General features: G+C 32.1%; 1 protein-coding gene across 2 annotated transcripts in view; it reads right to left on the bottom strand.

Moving 5' to 3' along the window:
* LOC127728332 (high-affinity choline transporter 1-like) overlaps nucleotides 1–14205 on the bottom strand; it is a 55426-nt gene extending 41221 nt beyond the window's left edge. The window contains exons 1-7 of one of the 2 annotated variants that reach the window (XM_052235684.1): nucleotides 14070–14205; nucleotides 13237–13410; nucleotides 11138–11245; nucleotides 3065–3220; nucleotides 2516–2664; nucleotides 1233–1379; nucleotides 489–618 (exon numbers count right to left, since the gene is read on the bottom strand). In XM_052235684.1, the coding sequence (XP_052091644.1) occupies nucleotides 489–618; nucleotides 1233–1379; nucleotides 2516–2664; nucleotides 3065–3220; nucleotides 11138–11245; nucleotides 13237–13399 (853 nt within the window). In that variant the 5' untranslated portion in view covers nucleotides 13400–13410; nucleotides 14070–14205. Of the gene's footprint in view, nucleotides 1–488; nucleotides 619–1232; nucleotides 1380–2515; nucleotides 2665–3064; nucleotides 3221–11137; nucleotides 11246–13236; nucleotides 13411–13775; nucleotides 14032–14069 lie in introns of those variants that run through there. The other variant, XM_052235692.1, reaches the window with a different exon arrangement.
* Nucleotides 14206–15540: the final 1335 nt, after the last annotated feature.

Genomic DNA, 15540 nt, shown 5'->3' with positions numbered 1-15540 from the left:
ACTATTAGTTCAATCGCATCTTTGTACGCTGCAATCTTCTATCCAGGATACCTATTCCAATAGGAGACACAACCCCTGGAAATGGTATCAACTGTTAGATATATATACAATATGCAGTTTCTGAACTGCATTTTAAAAGCAATTAATAAAGTACAAAAAAAAAATTTTTTTTTAAATTGTTGTTTACTTCATATGGCCACTTTGAAGCAAATTCTTCAAAATAATATATATTGTTTTCTAGATCAGAAAAAGGGCATTATCGCTGTTCGTGACTGTTGGGATCATAGGAAGTAGCTAGTACTATGCCGCCACTCCATCAGTTATGCAAGCATACGTTATTTGAAAAGCATGAGATAATACGAATCACATGGCCGTGCCATGTTATGATATTTTCAACATTTTGGCTTTCGTAATAACCAGTTATAACTACCATCTTGTTTTTACTTATCTACTGTATTACGAACTTATAAGAATTATCTTATAAATACCAGTGGCAGCACCAATAACACCAATAGCAGCAGGCGGTATCGCCATGAACACTGAAATACCGGCTCCCAATAACGCAGAATTCCGAGCGATGCTTACAGATTTACATGCTAAAATTCGTTGGTAAAACGCCTGAAACACAAAACTTAGCTGTGAATTTGCGTAAATTATGATTTATGAATAAAGAGACTCTTGCACTTATGATTGCTGGCAACTTTATGAGATTATTTGATAGATTGTTTCCCTTTATAGTCTGTAATGTTTTGATATAACCTGTGCCTGTGCGGTTCAAAGACGGAAGTAGCTTAATCGACATATAACAAGGAATTCTGCTGGTAACGGTACTAGGTCCATTTTGAACTTCTAGAGAGTGGTGATTTTTTTCTGTGTTGAAGGCCTCACTGTGACTAGACGAATAACAGCGCCGTTGCGCTGAATGATGTGTTCGTCTAAGGATTTTGCGGCATGAATAAATACACCCTATCCTTTCTTTTCCGCTCTAAAAATACTGGAAAGAAAAAACTCAAAGTAGTCGAAATATTTCAATTTACTATTGGTGTCAGTCCGTGTAATTAATTGCCGTTTGTATGTATAGTGTAATTCGATTTTTGAAGTCTTTTTTTTATGTAAAAAAGCATCAAACTTGTATCGAAGGGGACCCTTTTTCATATCAACATCCAGTAAGTACAACATATTGAATCAACCAGTGTATATTTTCTCTTATTATATGATTTAGTATTTCATACCTGCCAGGTAAGACATCCACCAACTGTTAGCAGGCAAGTATCAATATATATCCCAATTTGTTTACTATCTATTTCTCCCTTCCATGTATTACTTATTCTACTGAAATCTACCGCTGGATTTGTCCAGGCAAACGGTAGTGCAATTACCTGTAAGCATATACTAATAATGTATTTATTAGTAAAGTTTTTCGTTCATTTTTTGTACATAAATTAGGCCGTTAGTTTTCTCGTTTGAATTGTTTTACATTTGTCATTTCGGGGCCTTTTATAGCTGACTGTGCGGTATGGGCTTTTCTCGTTGTTGAAGGCCGTACGGTGACCTATAGTTGTTAATTTCTGTGTCATTTGGTCTCTTATGGAGAGTTGTCTCATTGGCAATCATACCACATCTTCTTTTTTATATAACTAATAATGAAGTGTTCATGTATATCCCATAACTGTTTTTAAGCCAGTATGTATACGTAGCAGTAAAACTAGTTTTATACTGAAGATCTATTATGGACCATCAGTAGTCATATATTTATTACTGGAAACGTTTTTAGACGTATGCTTTTATTATTTATTGCATTTATTATCTGCTAACTTTAAGTTTCTATTTCAATTCTCAAATAAATATATCCCAGATTAAATATCGAAAAAAATTGTTTATACTAACTTTCTTTTAGAAATCAATTAATTGATTACTTCAGTTAAAGTAATCGATATTAAACATTAAGTAAATGTATAACAAAGTCAATAATTTTCATAATTAAATCTGTTGAAAATTTGGCGTTTAATTTGCTTGATTTGTTTTTCAATTGGTTCTTCCATCCATCTTTGGTTTGTATTGTCCATAAGGAGTCCTTTTTTATAACTCAACACGTGCTCGAAAACAATACTACGGTGGGAAATAAAACTACAGTAGTGTCGCTCATATTGATATATGTGCATCTTGCACAATGGCCACATTATCATTTGGAAAATAATTCATAACCAAAATGTCCATTTTGCTGATCTGATATTGCTGATTTTTTTTCTGTTTACAATTTCTCTCTTTCTACTATGGATTTTTCCAAAAACGCAAAAACATGGTTTAAACATATTTCTTATTTGTAGATCTTGCATAGCTGATCATTTTTGCTGTTTACAGTTTATACTTATCTATTATAGTTCTTGAAAAATACGTCATTTATGAATATGTTTTATTTTGACTTTCAGAAGTTTACACCTTAAAGTTGTATATTTCTTGTATTTTTCAGGAATTATATTTCTCAAAGAACATTTGTAAGTAAATTTGTACGTACTAGTCCTATGATAATAAAGAACATCTGAATAACATCTGTGTAAGCCACAGAGTATAACCCACCAAAAAATGTATAGACAATAACTATACATGCTGAAACTATAATGGCAATGGACATTTCAATTCCAAGTATTATTGAAACTGTTGCTCCTGTAAAATAGAATTAAATTTTTTTTTTATAAAGAATGTAAGATATTAGATTTACACATGTAAATGTAAATACACAATTTAAAAAGTCACAGCCAATTATATAGGGAAAACATTAAATTACTGACTTCTGACAAATGTATGTAAATTACATATTTAATATTATGGACCTTGTCATTGACTGAACATTTGAAACAAATTACTGCCTACAGTTTTGAAATTTATTCACTCATTTGTTCATGTGAGTGTCAGTGACTTAACACAAAAACTTTATTAAACATGTCGTTAAAAACATTAATTTTACAAATTCTAATGGTGTTTATGATTTGTTTTGTTACTTTTCCGCCATCACTGTCCATTCTACTTGATTTTGATATTTTTATATTACTACAACTACTACAACCTAGTGCATTGAAAATGGCTGCTTCCCAGAATAAATCTCCTAATAATTCCGGAATGAAAAGTAGTCCACCAGTCCGATTACCATATTTTTCTTGTATTGGGTCAAATATGGTTGTATATTCTGCTTCTCTTACTTTTGGCACGTATACAAGTGCAGCTATAAAATAAAATGATACAAAACAATAGAATTATTAAAAGTATTTACTCTAAATTAACTGAAGGCAATGTCGATTTACAAAGTCGTGCTTAATACAGTAAAAGTAAACCTGTTCTTACGCACAGTATTGAATTTAAACGTTAAATCCTTGATGTTTGAGATGAACACACATTGCATTATAACGTATAAGTAATAAAATGAAAGTTCTCTCTCTTCCTACAGAAAATCATATCTGGTAATAAGATTTTTAAAGTATAATTTATTATAGTTTAGGTAATGAATCATATTTTTCAAAATTGTCTCCGTGAAGTCTTCCCTCTTCGGTATGTTAACACTTGCTTCCGTGACATTTTGGCAACAACGTCTGCACTGTGTTCAACGACCTAGACCAATTAAGATATATAAAACTATTATAGCTTGTTTCCTTTCCTCGTTGTCTCTATCTTAGGGTTGTTACACAGTACATGATGTATGGTGTCATGTATAAGGAATACCCTGCAGATCAGATATTTTTAGTTCGCCATTCGTAAAGGATGATAAATACTTACCAATGCAGTAATATCTATATGTTTTGTTTTTATTTTTTACGACAAAATATTTGACAAATATGTACAAACATTATATTTGTCATTCATAATAGCTAATGAGGAAACTTAATGTGTGTTTGATTTTTTTCCAAGTGTGCTAGTATAGTCTTTCCCGATACTGATACAGAGGTCGTACATACCTCAGGGAGGGGAGCACTTCCTATATACAAGGTTATAGGACGTGCCGCTGGAATAGGTCACATTTTCCAGCTTGAAAATATGTGAATATGTGGGGAAACTATCAGATATATGATAAGGTCAATAAAGTTTCCATCACTTGTGATATGAAAAGCTCTGTCATTTTTTTCATAGCCGAAAGTCTCGCCGTAAGTAAACATTACATAAGGAATCAATCTTAGCCTCAAATATTCCACTTTTCAGCACACTGCACGAAACCAAATCAATATGGGAAAAGGGTACATTTTTACCTACTCACTATATGAAAAGGTATCTGTACATTTTTAAGATCTAAATTATATGAAAAGGGTGGGGTAACAGAATCCCAGGGGCACCCCATATCAATTAAGTATTGAAGCCCCTCCCCCGAGGTACATACAGATACCCGACTAGAATATGTATACGTTCTGATGCTATAAAGTAAATGTCGGAAGGAAAAACAAAGGAATATGGTACTTCAACACGAATCATGTCAATATCGCCTTTTTAGCCTTAAAAAGTATATTTGGGATTTTTTTTAGATAGAATAATCATTTCAACGTAAAACGTACAATGTATCAATCGTGTCAATGTTGGTGTTCCAATAATCAATATTTTGTCTGTTGAACAGATTTATCTTAGATGATGTACCGAATATAACATGAATGATTGGCCAAATAATAACTACAGCATTTAATATGTAATAAAAAAAACCTAGACATATTAAAATGGTATGAGTTTTGAGATTTGAAACCATTATTCAATACATTTAAAGAAAATAAATTAAATATTTTATCATAAAATTAAATTATTTGGTGTTATTCAATTTCTGTTTTAGTTTATTGTATTTATTTTATAAACAAATCCTTTTGTTTGTGAATAAAATGTAACAGCAGTTTGATTTATGTTATAAATATTTTGTTGGAATTTAAAAAAAATTCTATTAAGCTAACTTATTAAAGGTCCACCGCTATGATGTACAGCCTTTATGTGCGTACGCAGTTTTAAATTGCTATCGAACAAACAAACAATTATAACCAATCAGAATATTAATGATTTCTAATATAGAGCATTAATTTAATATTTTGTTATCAACCACAAAAATCACCAACCCATGGAAGTCGACTGGTTTGACATATATAGTATAATGGACGATAATTATTATTCCAAAAGAGATCTGAGATTATATGATAAACTTTGCAAATATCAACGATTAAAAGGTGCAGCATTCTGTGGAATCATGACTGATATATAGCTGTGTTGTATTGAATGTTTATGTGTAACTAGGCAGGTGTAACATAAGTACTATGTAAAAATGAGGTTAGGTATAGAGACAGTTTTTGAGGCAGTCCACCAGCAACGCAATAAAAACAAAAAATCATCTAGACATCAACAAACAGTTTTCAACAGGCGACAACTGTCCTCAAAATATGTCAAGCTCTGAAACGCATGAGTCTAAAAAGGTTGTGAATAAATACATCTTCCTATTATTCAACATCATTTATTGATATCTATAGCATAGATCTTGCTTGTTTTTTTTGTTAAATTTATTGGCAACATTTTTATAGACTCTGGATGATTCTAATATTATTCAAAGATTGACATATTGTTAGACACCTATCTATTGTTGAAATTGGTGAATACTGTAGGTTGTCCTGAAGATGAATGGGTTTTGGTTATTTTTGTCGCACACTTTCTGTTTCATTGGCCTTTACCTTAAATCTCCCTTTATCCCTAGTTGTTCTTTGGTTATTTTTGTCGTACACTTTCTGTTTCATTGACGTTTATAGTTCGTTTCTATGAATATTGCATTGTTGTTTGTTTTTTGTTGCGCTTCTGTGTTCTGTTACTTCGTTGTTTTCCTCTTATAGTTGATGTGTTTCCCTCGATTTTAGTTTGTAACCCGGATTTGTTTTCTCTCAATCGATTTATGACTTTTGAACTGCGGTATACTACTGTTGCCTTTATTTATCCCACATCTCCATATATTTCTAGTTGTCTTCAGGTTATTTTTGTCGTAGACTTTCTGTTTCATTGACGTTTATCCCATATCTCCTTTTATCCCTAGTTGTTCTTTGGTTATTTTTGTCGTAGATTCTCTGTTTCATTGACGTATACCCCACGTCTCCTTTTTTCCCTAGTTGTCCTAATTTTATTTTTGAAGAAGACTTTCTATTTCTTTGATGTTTACTCCACATCTACTTTTTCCCTAGTTGTCCTTATGCTATTTTTGTCGTAGACTCTCTGTTTCATTGACGTTTATTTCATATCTCCCTTTATCCATAGTTGTCCTTTGTTGTTTTGAGTCATTGTGTTTGCTTTCTTATTGACATATAACCATTTAATTGTATTCTAGTGCGAGATTGTTCTGACGTCCGATGGCATATTTTAGGACTTATTGGGACTGTGGGACGTGAGAGCAATCTCGAACTAAATTTATTCATATGATGTCATCTTTCAGTAACTGGAAGCAATTATTATGATATTATAATTTTGAATAGTTTTGCTCAGAAATAATTACTTTACATAGATGTTTCATAAATATTCCATTATTTTGACTGGCAGACATATCAATGGCTGAATGTGCACTCAGTGACAATACAACGATGCGTAGGAATTATCAAAACATATCATACGAAAATCTTAGTGTTAGTTTCAAAATGTAATAATAAAAATTGAAATCTTCATTTTTTATGGCATGGTATTGGTTGCAAAAATTTGATATTTTTCATTTAAATGCAATATTTCTTATTTAATCGGTATATTTCTTCATTTAAATGCAATATTTTTTTATTTGAATGGTATATTTTTTCATTTAAATGCAATATTTTTTATTCAAATGGTATAATTTTTCATTCAAATGGTATAATTTTTCATTCAAATGGTATAATTTTCATTCAAATGCAATAGTTTTTATTCAATTGGTATAAAATGTCATTTGAATGCAATAATTTTAATTCAATTGGTATAGTAGTTTTTTATTTATATGCAATAATTGCATTATGGGAAATTCTTTAACGTCATAAGGTCAAATTTGCAACAACGTTTGTGATTGGTCGGAAATTGTTTGGATTTCTACTCTTTCTTTCTTAACATGGGTGACCAAGAATTAAAAAACGCGTCAGAATATCGCCCCTCTAACTAAATCTAACGTTCGTGCGAGTCCTGCACTGGCTGTTAAAATCTTGTGGTCATAACTTGTATTTCTATTGCAAAATTTCGATGGTCAAAACGTTCGGTCCACTTTTCAAAAACCGTTTCATTGTATATGGATTTATATGCAAGTATATCGGGTTTTTTTAAATAGATTAGACACCGTTGGTTTTCCCGTTTGAATGGTTTTACACTACTAATTGTTTGGGGCCCTTTATAGCTTGCTGTTCGGTTTGAGCCAAGGCTCCGTGTTGAAGACCGTACGTTGACCTTTAATGGTTTACATTTACAAATTATGACTTGGACGGAGAGTTGTCTCATCGGCACTCATACCTTATCTTCTTATATCTATATACAACGTAAACCAGACGTTTCTCAGACTTCTTTTTTTAATAAATTCTTTGCCGCGCGTTGTGTACTGATTGATAACTCAGTCTGGGAGAACAAGATTTATTTCAGTACTAGTTGTAATTAGGTTTGAGCAAACTTCCAGTAATTGCAAATACTCTTATGTCGGTGTTTTGTGTCTATTGTCTTAATGTTAGTTTTTTTGTGTGTCTCGTACCGATCTTTTGAGTTAATTTGCAGATTTGTGCAGGTTGTTATTTTTATTGTACTGTTACACCACTGTCCCAGCTTCGGGATGGGTTGCTCACAAACATATTGTTGTACTGTTACACCGCTGTCCCAGATTAGGGGGAGGATTGGGATCCCGCTAACATGTTTAACCCCGCCACATTCTGCATGTATGTGCTTAGCCTGTAATTCAGTGGTTGCCGTTTGTTGCTTTGTTATACATATTTGTGTTTCGTTCATTTTTTTGTACATTAATACGGCCGTTAGTTTTCTCGATTGAATTGTTTTACATTTTTGATTTCGGGGCCTTTTATAGCTGACTATGCGGTGTAGGCTTTGCTTATTGTCGAAGGCCGTACGGTGACTTATAGCTGTTGATTTCTGTGTCATTTGATCTCTTGTGGAGAGTTGTCTCATTTGCAATCATACCACATCTTCGTTTTTATATCCACCCTGCCATATTCTTTATTTGCCTGTCCCAGGAATGGAGCCTGTAGTTTAGTGGTTGTCGTTGGTTCCTGTCTCGACTCATATTTGATATTTTGTAAATTGTTTTGTTATGTATAATTAGGCTGTTAGTTTTTTCGTATGAATTGTTCACACTTTTCATGTCGGGCCTTTTATAGACGACTTTACAGTATCAGGTGTTTGTCATTGTTGAAGGCCTTACGATTGTCTACAAAAAGCATTTGTCTACATGACGGCAAAAAGCTCTACAGAGCTTAAGTTTGTAGTATTTCATGTAACCCGACTTAAAATAAATTTTTCTTATCTTATCTTATCTTATCTATAATTGCTTACACCCACTTCATATTTGAACTCCGGTGGATAGTTGCCTTATTAGCACTCATATTCCATCTCTTCATTTTTATATTATATACGTGACTTCTAAACACGTGTTTTCCTGAACAAGCATGAAATAATTTTCACTGGGCGTTAAAATTAGGAACAAACAATCAATCAATTTAAACTTGTGTTAAATAAGAGGAAAACCATTTGATATTTATTCATTTGTTGGGGTGGGGGACAGAAGGATTTCATATATGAATATGGTTGCCTGGTAAGAGCTGAAAAATAGGCATGATTAGCGACATATTGAAATGAATAATAATGCCCTCTCTTCCCTTCCCCATTCTTCATATATAGATTTAAACTGACCACCACGGAATAGCCCAATAGTGTTGAAAGTAGCGTTAAACACCAATCAATCAAAATCCCTTCCCTAGAATATCAAATAATTTTCCCTTAACTGTTATTGTCCGTGTAGTTCTTATATTTATCCAGCTTATCGTCCTACAGGGATGTCCTACTAAGGCTGTCATACCATAAAAACGTTTATAAAACAGCTCACATTCTAATAAATCTGCATTCATAAATTTATTAATTTCACTTTAGACTAAACGACGCCATGTTTGTAATGTGCCTCTGCCGTCAACCTATCAAAAAAAGAAGAGGTGGAAGAGAGCCAGAAGATCTTCCAAATGCAAAAAAAAAAAACAGAAATGGACTTCTTCTGGCTCACTTCCGAAGAACAAAAAAAAAAAAACGCGCCCCATTGATATGTTTTAAAAACGCCTTGCCCTACCCTTTTTTCCAAAAAAATGGCATTATTAAATATATAAACATATATATAATCATCAAAATTAAAATGCTATTGTATTTTTATAAGACCTACTTTATTACATGACCTGGGACTAATGACATCTATCTATAAGTCCTAGTCATACATTAATTATTATAATATGAATATGTTTCTTGTTTTAATAACCACATATGAACTTAATTCAAATAGTTTTGGAGGGGGGGGGGGTCAAAATTGCTGCAAGTTTTGTTTAATTAACATCGATTTTATATATATCCTTATTGGTCAATCATTTTTTCCAAAATTAAATTAAGAGGGGGGGGGGGGGGGTAGGGGGTCAGTGGAAAAAACTATATGAATTAAGTTTTTTTTATCCTACATTGAACTTTTGATGTCGTCCCTACATGTAATAAAAAAGAGGCTTAGTCCAAATAATTGTAACGTCCTGGATGCTTTTTATTCTTTTATCATGTGTGCCTTCCTGCAACGTCTCTGAGGATCAAGAAAAGTAAAAAATGATAAAGCACTAAAGAACGTCATGATTACATGTATCTGGACTTAGAAGGGGGAGGGGGCTAGCTATGTATTTTTTTTTTATTTCAATGTGTAGACTGTAGGAGAGTTTCTTCAGAAAAGGTTTTCATTGGAGGTGTTTTTGCCATGCACGCAGGCATCTGTTTCTATCCATGAACAAGTTGTGTGTCAAATTAATTATTATTACTTGTCACTCGCATTTTTTGCTCGTCCTGGCCATTATTGGCATTAACAGCCAGTGCACGAACTCGCACGAACGCCAAATTTAGTTAGAGGGGCGATATTCTGACGCGTTTTTTAATTCTTGGTCACTCAAGTTTAGAAAGAAAGGGGACTGGAAATCCAAACAATTACCGACCAATCACAAACGTTGTTGCAAATTTGACCTTATGACGTCAAAGAATTTCCCATAATGCAATTATTGCATTATAAATAAAAAAACTACTATACCAATTGAATAAAAAGTATTGCATTCAAATGACATTTTATACCAATTGAATAAAAAATATTGCATTTGAACGAAAATTATACCATTTGAATGAAAAATTATACCATTTGAATGAAAAATTATACCATTTGAATGAAAAATTATACCATCTGAATATAAAATATTGCATTTAAATGAAAAAATATACCATTCAAATAAAAAAAATATTGCATTTAAATGAAGAAATATACCAATTAAATAAGAAATATTGCATTTAAATTAAAAATACCAAATTTTTGCAACCAATACCATGCCATAATTTTTGTAGTTTGATAGAGTTTCGAAAGCGTTGACGAACGTTGTCAAAGTTTAGGTTCTGTGGTTAAAAGTTTTTAGACTTTAATAACTTTTTCAAACCTTCATGTAATTTTACGAAACTTGGACAGCAGTTTCTTCACGATCGAGACAGGATCCAGGTCATTATGAAAAAATAAATTGTGTTTTCTCATTTTCCGTTTCTAACTGATAAATCCACTTACACTGGCACTAATTTACTGTCTAGGGTCAAAGATTTTTTTACATCAACTTTGTAAAATCTTCATGGAAGTTTCTAAAACTTACACCACTTTTCAGCTATTTAGAGATTTGCATTATGGGAGGTCACCTCTATTATTGAAGAACTTTATTTGACTCCAGTTTTTTGTTGTTGACTGTGTTGTTGGTTTGGTTGCTAAGCCCTTTTTTTATTCATTTGCATTATTCCAAAGTTCTACAGAAATTCTATTTCTACTATTATAATCCCATTTAATTGTAAACCAACAGAATATTTTTTAACATATGTTTAGTTTTGCATAAGACTTAATTTCAGTTTGCCTGTCTAATATAAAGTATAATAAACAAACCTAAAAATAATGAAAGGTTATATCCAATTGGTCCAATGGTCCAGAACAGTCCATCTCTAGCAATTGATTCTGCTGTACCATTAATGTATGCTCCTCCAACCATTGTAGCTTCAATAAAATATACTAATTACTGCCATGCTGATGTTTTGCTTTCATTGTCTGGCGTTAAAGCACATACAAATCAGAAGATAATGAGACAACTCTCTACCAGAAACCAAAATGACGTAGAATAATCTAAATTTCTTTTTCTTGATTTATCAAATTCCAATAGGTTGGCCATGCTAGATTTACCCTACATTGAAAAAATTGTAATTGTGAGTATTTTTTTCTAATTAGTTTCTTTTTAGGACAAAGGTTCATTAGTCTCGGTTTGAAATCTACAAATACAGGTTACTTTAATCAGCCTATCACCACTGTGGTTAAACCCAGACTCAGTCCATTCACTTACAAATATGACAAAGAATACTCAAAATATTGGTGTGTGATCGAGTTCATCAGTTACATGCGATAGATTTACTGTTTAGGTTATTCTTTGCACTCTGGGTTATTAGTTTAATCATGAATTTTCATAACAAAAGGTTAGAAATGAATTATGTTGAAAAACGGAATTTTACTCTTTGTTGAGTTACTAAAGATTTTACTTTAGATCATATGTAAAAAGATTTATGATAATATTTAACCAACGATTATTATTATTATTAGGTGTTTCCATTTTTCTGTGGAAAGACCTATTGATTTTGTTCTAATTATTATTTTTTTTTCATCTTCCGCCAATTATTTCTTGCGTGTAAATTTTGTTTCGCAAGAAGTCGCTTAGATGTTTGGTATACGATATCGCACAGTTTATGCGCCTTTGAAAATGAACCTAATTGACCGAATACTTTTTTTTTGTAAGAGTTATCTCTCCAAACACTGTTTTCCTTGTGGTTGCATCTCTTCCGTACCGTAAAAGAAATCGACAAATTTATTTTACCAAATTGCTCGTTATATCCTCAAGATGTTTTGTCCAATTTTGACCGAAGCGATACGAAGACTCCATATGAGAGTTATTTCCCCTTCTGTATTTGACACAAGTGTTGTATTAATGTATCACATGAATGAAAAGTGATAGAGACCAAAGATTTTTTGATTTGAGTCCTTAGTTCTCAAAAATCAATTTGAGGTCAAGGTCAAAGGTCAAGGTTATGTTCTCAATATTGATTTGTTTTCTTCTTTAATGATCTTCTCTGACACTATTGAAGATATATATAAAAGAATTAGCGCAAAATGTTGGTTAATTGTGATGAAGATATGATACATTTAGTCTGAAACAATTCAATGACATCTTATGGGAGTTATTGCCCCTGAAATGTTTAAATTTAAGGTTAATTGATTATTACTTCAACTTGGTACATAATAAAGTCAAAGGGTCTCTTGTAAAATGTTGAGTGACATATGACCTTAAAAAATGTCAACCGGAAGTGACCCGGAGTAAACCGGAAGTAGCCATGTTTGCACTTATTTCATTGAAAAGTACCTAGAAACTATATATTTTTTAAATAGGCATATATAAACCTTTAATTTGAGACCGGAAGTGACCTGCAATAAACCGGAAGTGGCTAATGATATCCCTTATTACAGACAAAAGTATATAGAAACCATATATTTTTGGAATCAGTGAAAATACAGCTATCATTTGAGGCCCGAAGTGACATTTTCTAAACAGGGAGTTGGCAATTATCTCCTTTATTTTAGGCAAAAGTATATAGAAACTATATATTTTGGAATTAGTGTGAATAACGCTATCATATGAGACCGGAAGTGACATTTTCTGAACCGGATGTAGCAAATTATCTCCCATATTTCAGACAAAAGTATATAGAAACCATATATTGATTGAATCAGTTTGAAGAAATCTGATTGGATGCCAATAGTAACTTCGAGTAAACCGGAAGTAATTTCTTATCAATTTTTTTTTTATTTGTGGAAAGATCTTGAATTATTATTATTATTATAATTATTATTAATAATAATTTGCTTTGACTCAACTGCAAGCATACAATTTCATTTAAGAAATAATGATCAATGTAAAAAACAAATGAGAAAGTCCAAATACTCACCAGCAGTTGTTAATGTGGCAACAAACATACCAAGACTCCTACCAGCTACCAATAAATCATTTGTGTCCCCCTTTTTGTTCTTCCTTCCCGCCAGTAAACCAATAATCACAATGATGATGTAGAAAACAACAATACCAACCACACCTGGTATATTTACAACCATTATGGTATATCCTACAAACACAACAGAAAACTTTTAATACAGAAATCCTTAAAGATAAGTATTAAAATTAAGAACGGAAATGGGGAATGTGTCAAAGAGACAACAACCCAATAAAGAGCAGAAAACAGCCCAAGGCCACCAATTGGTCTTCAACACAGCGAGAAAATCCCGCACCCGGAGGCGGGCTTCAGCTGGCCCCTAAACAAAAATGTGTATTAGTTCAGTGAAAACTTTTCAAAGTTCTTCAAACTTTTTATTATGCATTATTATATCCTAACATCTTCTACAAATAAAACCCCAATTAACCCCCTGTCTGAAACAAAAGAATATTAGGTAAATCGTGCATCATAAAAGAAATTTCATTTGACCGACTTACGTCTTTAAATCGAGGTTAGTATGTCCAGAATGTTATCGTTGTCTCATTAAGATAGCTAGCTTTCCAGGGATTTTTCCTTCGCCTGTTTATTTCACACTATAATCATAGGATCTTCAAATTAGATGCCCACAGTCAAAATAGTATTCATATTACATTTGGTTTAAACAGTTAATAAAGGTTAAATATCCACTTTATCTGTCATTGAAATTACAGTATTATTTACCATGAAATCTCATACTTTGTTGGTTAAGAGTTCAGTGGTGCGAATGTTTTTAACATTTGTAAAGTACTTACATATTCATAATTCATACCACATCGTAAGCATCGAACGGTAAATGATTGGGTTTTTTTTCCATATCTGTATTGAAAATTTACTCGTTTGGCAGATAAGCTGAAATGCGATCTTGCAAGTAATGTATTTTATACTTTTTTTTGCTATATTACAGGTAATTCTATTTTTATAATTTATGAAATATTACAGGTAATGTGTTTTATATCTTGTGTATCCTTACAATTGAACATGTCAAATACATACAATAAAAAAGCTTGTTTGTAATAAATTAAAGAATAAGATGAATATGTTCGCAATATTTATATACCACTCCTTTGTCTATTTTATAGAAAGTTATATTAGTGTAAAACGTCTGTGTACAATACATTTAACGTAAGACATCATTTGACAAATTCTTTACAAGAATTCAAATTAACAGAAAAAGGAGTAGAAACAAACTATTGATAGACAAGTAAAAAAGAGGCAAAAGATACTGAGGGGATGTTCAATACTCATAAGTCGATGAAAAACTGACAACGCCATGGCAAAAACAAAAAGAAAAGAAAAAACACGACAAGCAAGTCCACAAAGCAGTACATAGAAAACTAAAGACTGAGCAACACTAACCTGACCCAAACCTGGGGTGAACTAAGGTGCTCCGGTAGGATTAGCAGTACATACTTAACATGTAGCACCTGTCGGTGTTACTCATTCGGTGATGAAACTATCGGGATTGTGGTAACGGGAATTGAAACGACACAGGTATTCCATAACGGTCAACCAACTCGTGATGGCGTCCATAAAACTTTCAAAGGTACAACTTCAACTTTACCACTTGGAATCCTTGCTTTAATAGCTTCCTTGTAATGAATAAAATCATGATATATAACACAAGCACTGGAATATCGTTTCAACTTGGTTTTTATGGGTTTTATATTGGAACAATTTGTTGTAGATGGCAGATTTTCAGTAGATTCTGTGTAATGTATTCTCACCTTTTATTTTTTATACTTTAACGATTTAGAGCATGGCATATTGTATAAACTTCTGTCTATTCTATAAAGTTGTACGTTAACTTCTGTCTATTCTATAAAGTTGTACGTTAACTTCTGTCTATTCTATAAAATTGTACGTTAACTTCTGTCTATTCTATAAAGTTGTACGTTAACTTCTGTCTATTCTATAAAGTTGTACGTTAACTTCTGTCTATTCTATAAAATTGTACGTTAACTTCTGTCTGTTCTATAAAGTTGTACGTTAACTTCTGTCTATTCTATAAAGTTGTACGTTAACTTCTGTCTATTCTATAAAATTGTACGTTAACTTCTGTCTATTCTATGAAGTTGTACGTTAACTTCTGTCTATTCTATAAAGTTGTACGTTAACTTCTGTCTATTCTATAAAGTTGTACGTTAACTTCTGTCTATTCTATAAAGTTGTACGGTATCTTCTGTCTATTCTATGAAGTTGTACGTTAACTTCTATGTGTCTCTT

This window comes from Mytilus californianus, unplaced genomic scaffold (assembly GCF_021869535.1).
Source record: "Mytilus californianus isolate M0D057914Y unplaced genomic scaffold, xbMytCali1.0.p SCAF_1, whole genome shotgun sequence".
In the NCBI taxonomy this organism is placed as follows: Eukaryota; Metazoa; Mollusca; class Bivalvia; order Mytilida; family Mytilidae; genus Mytilus; species Mytilus californianus.
The sequence above is the reverse complement of the archived record's forward strand: the minus strand, read 5'-3'. Positions and strand labels throughout refer to the sequence as shown.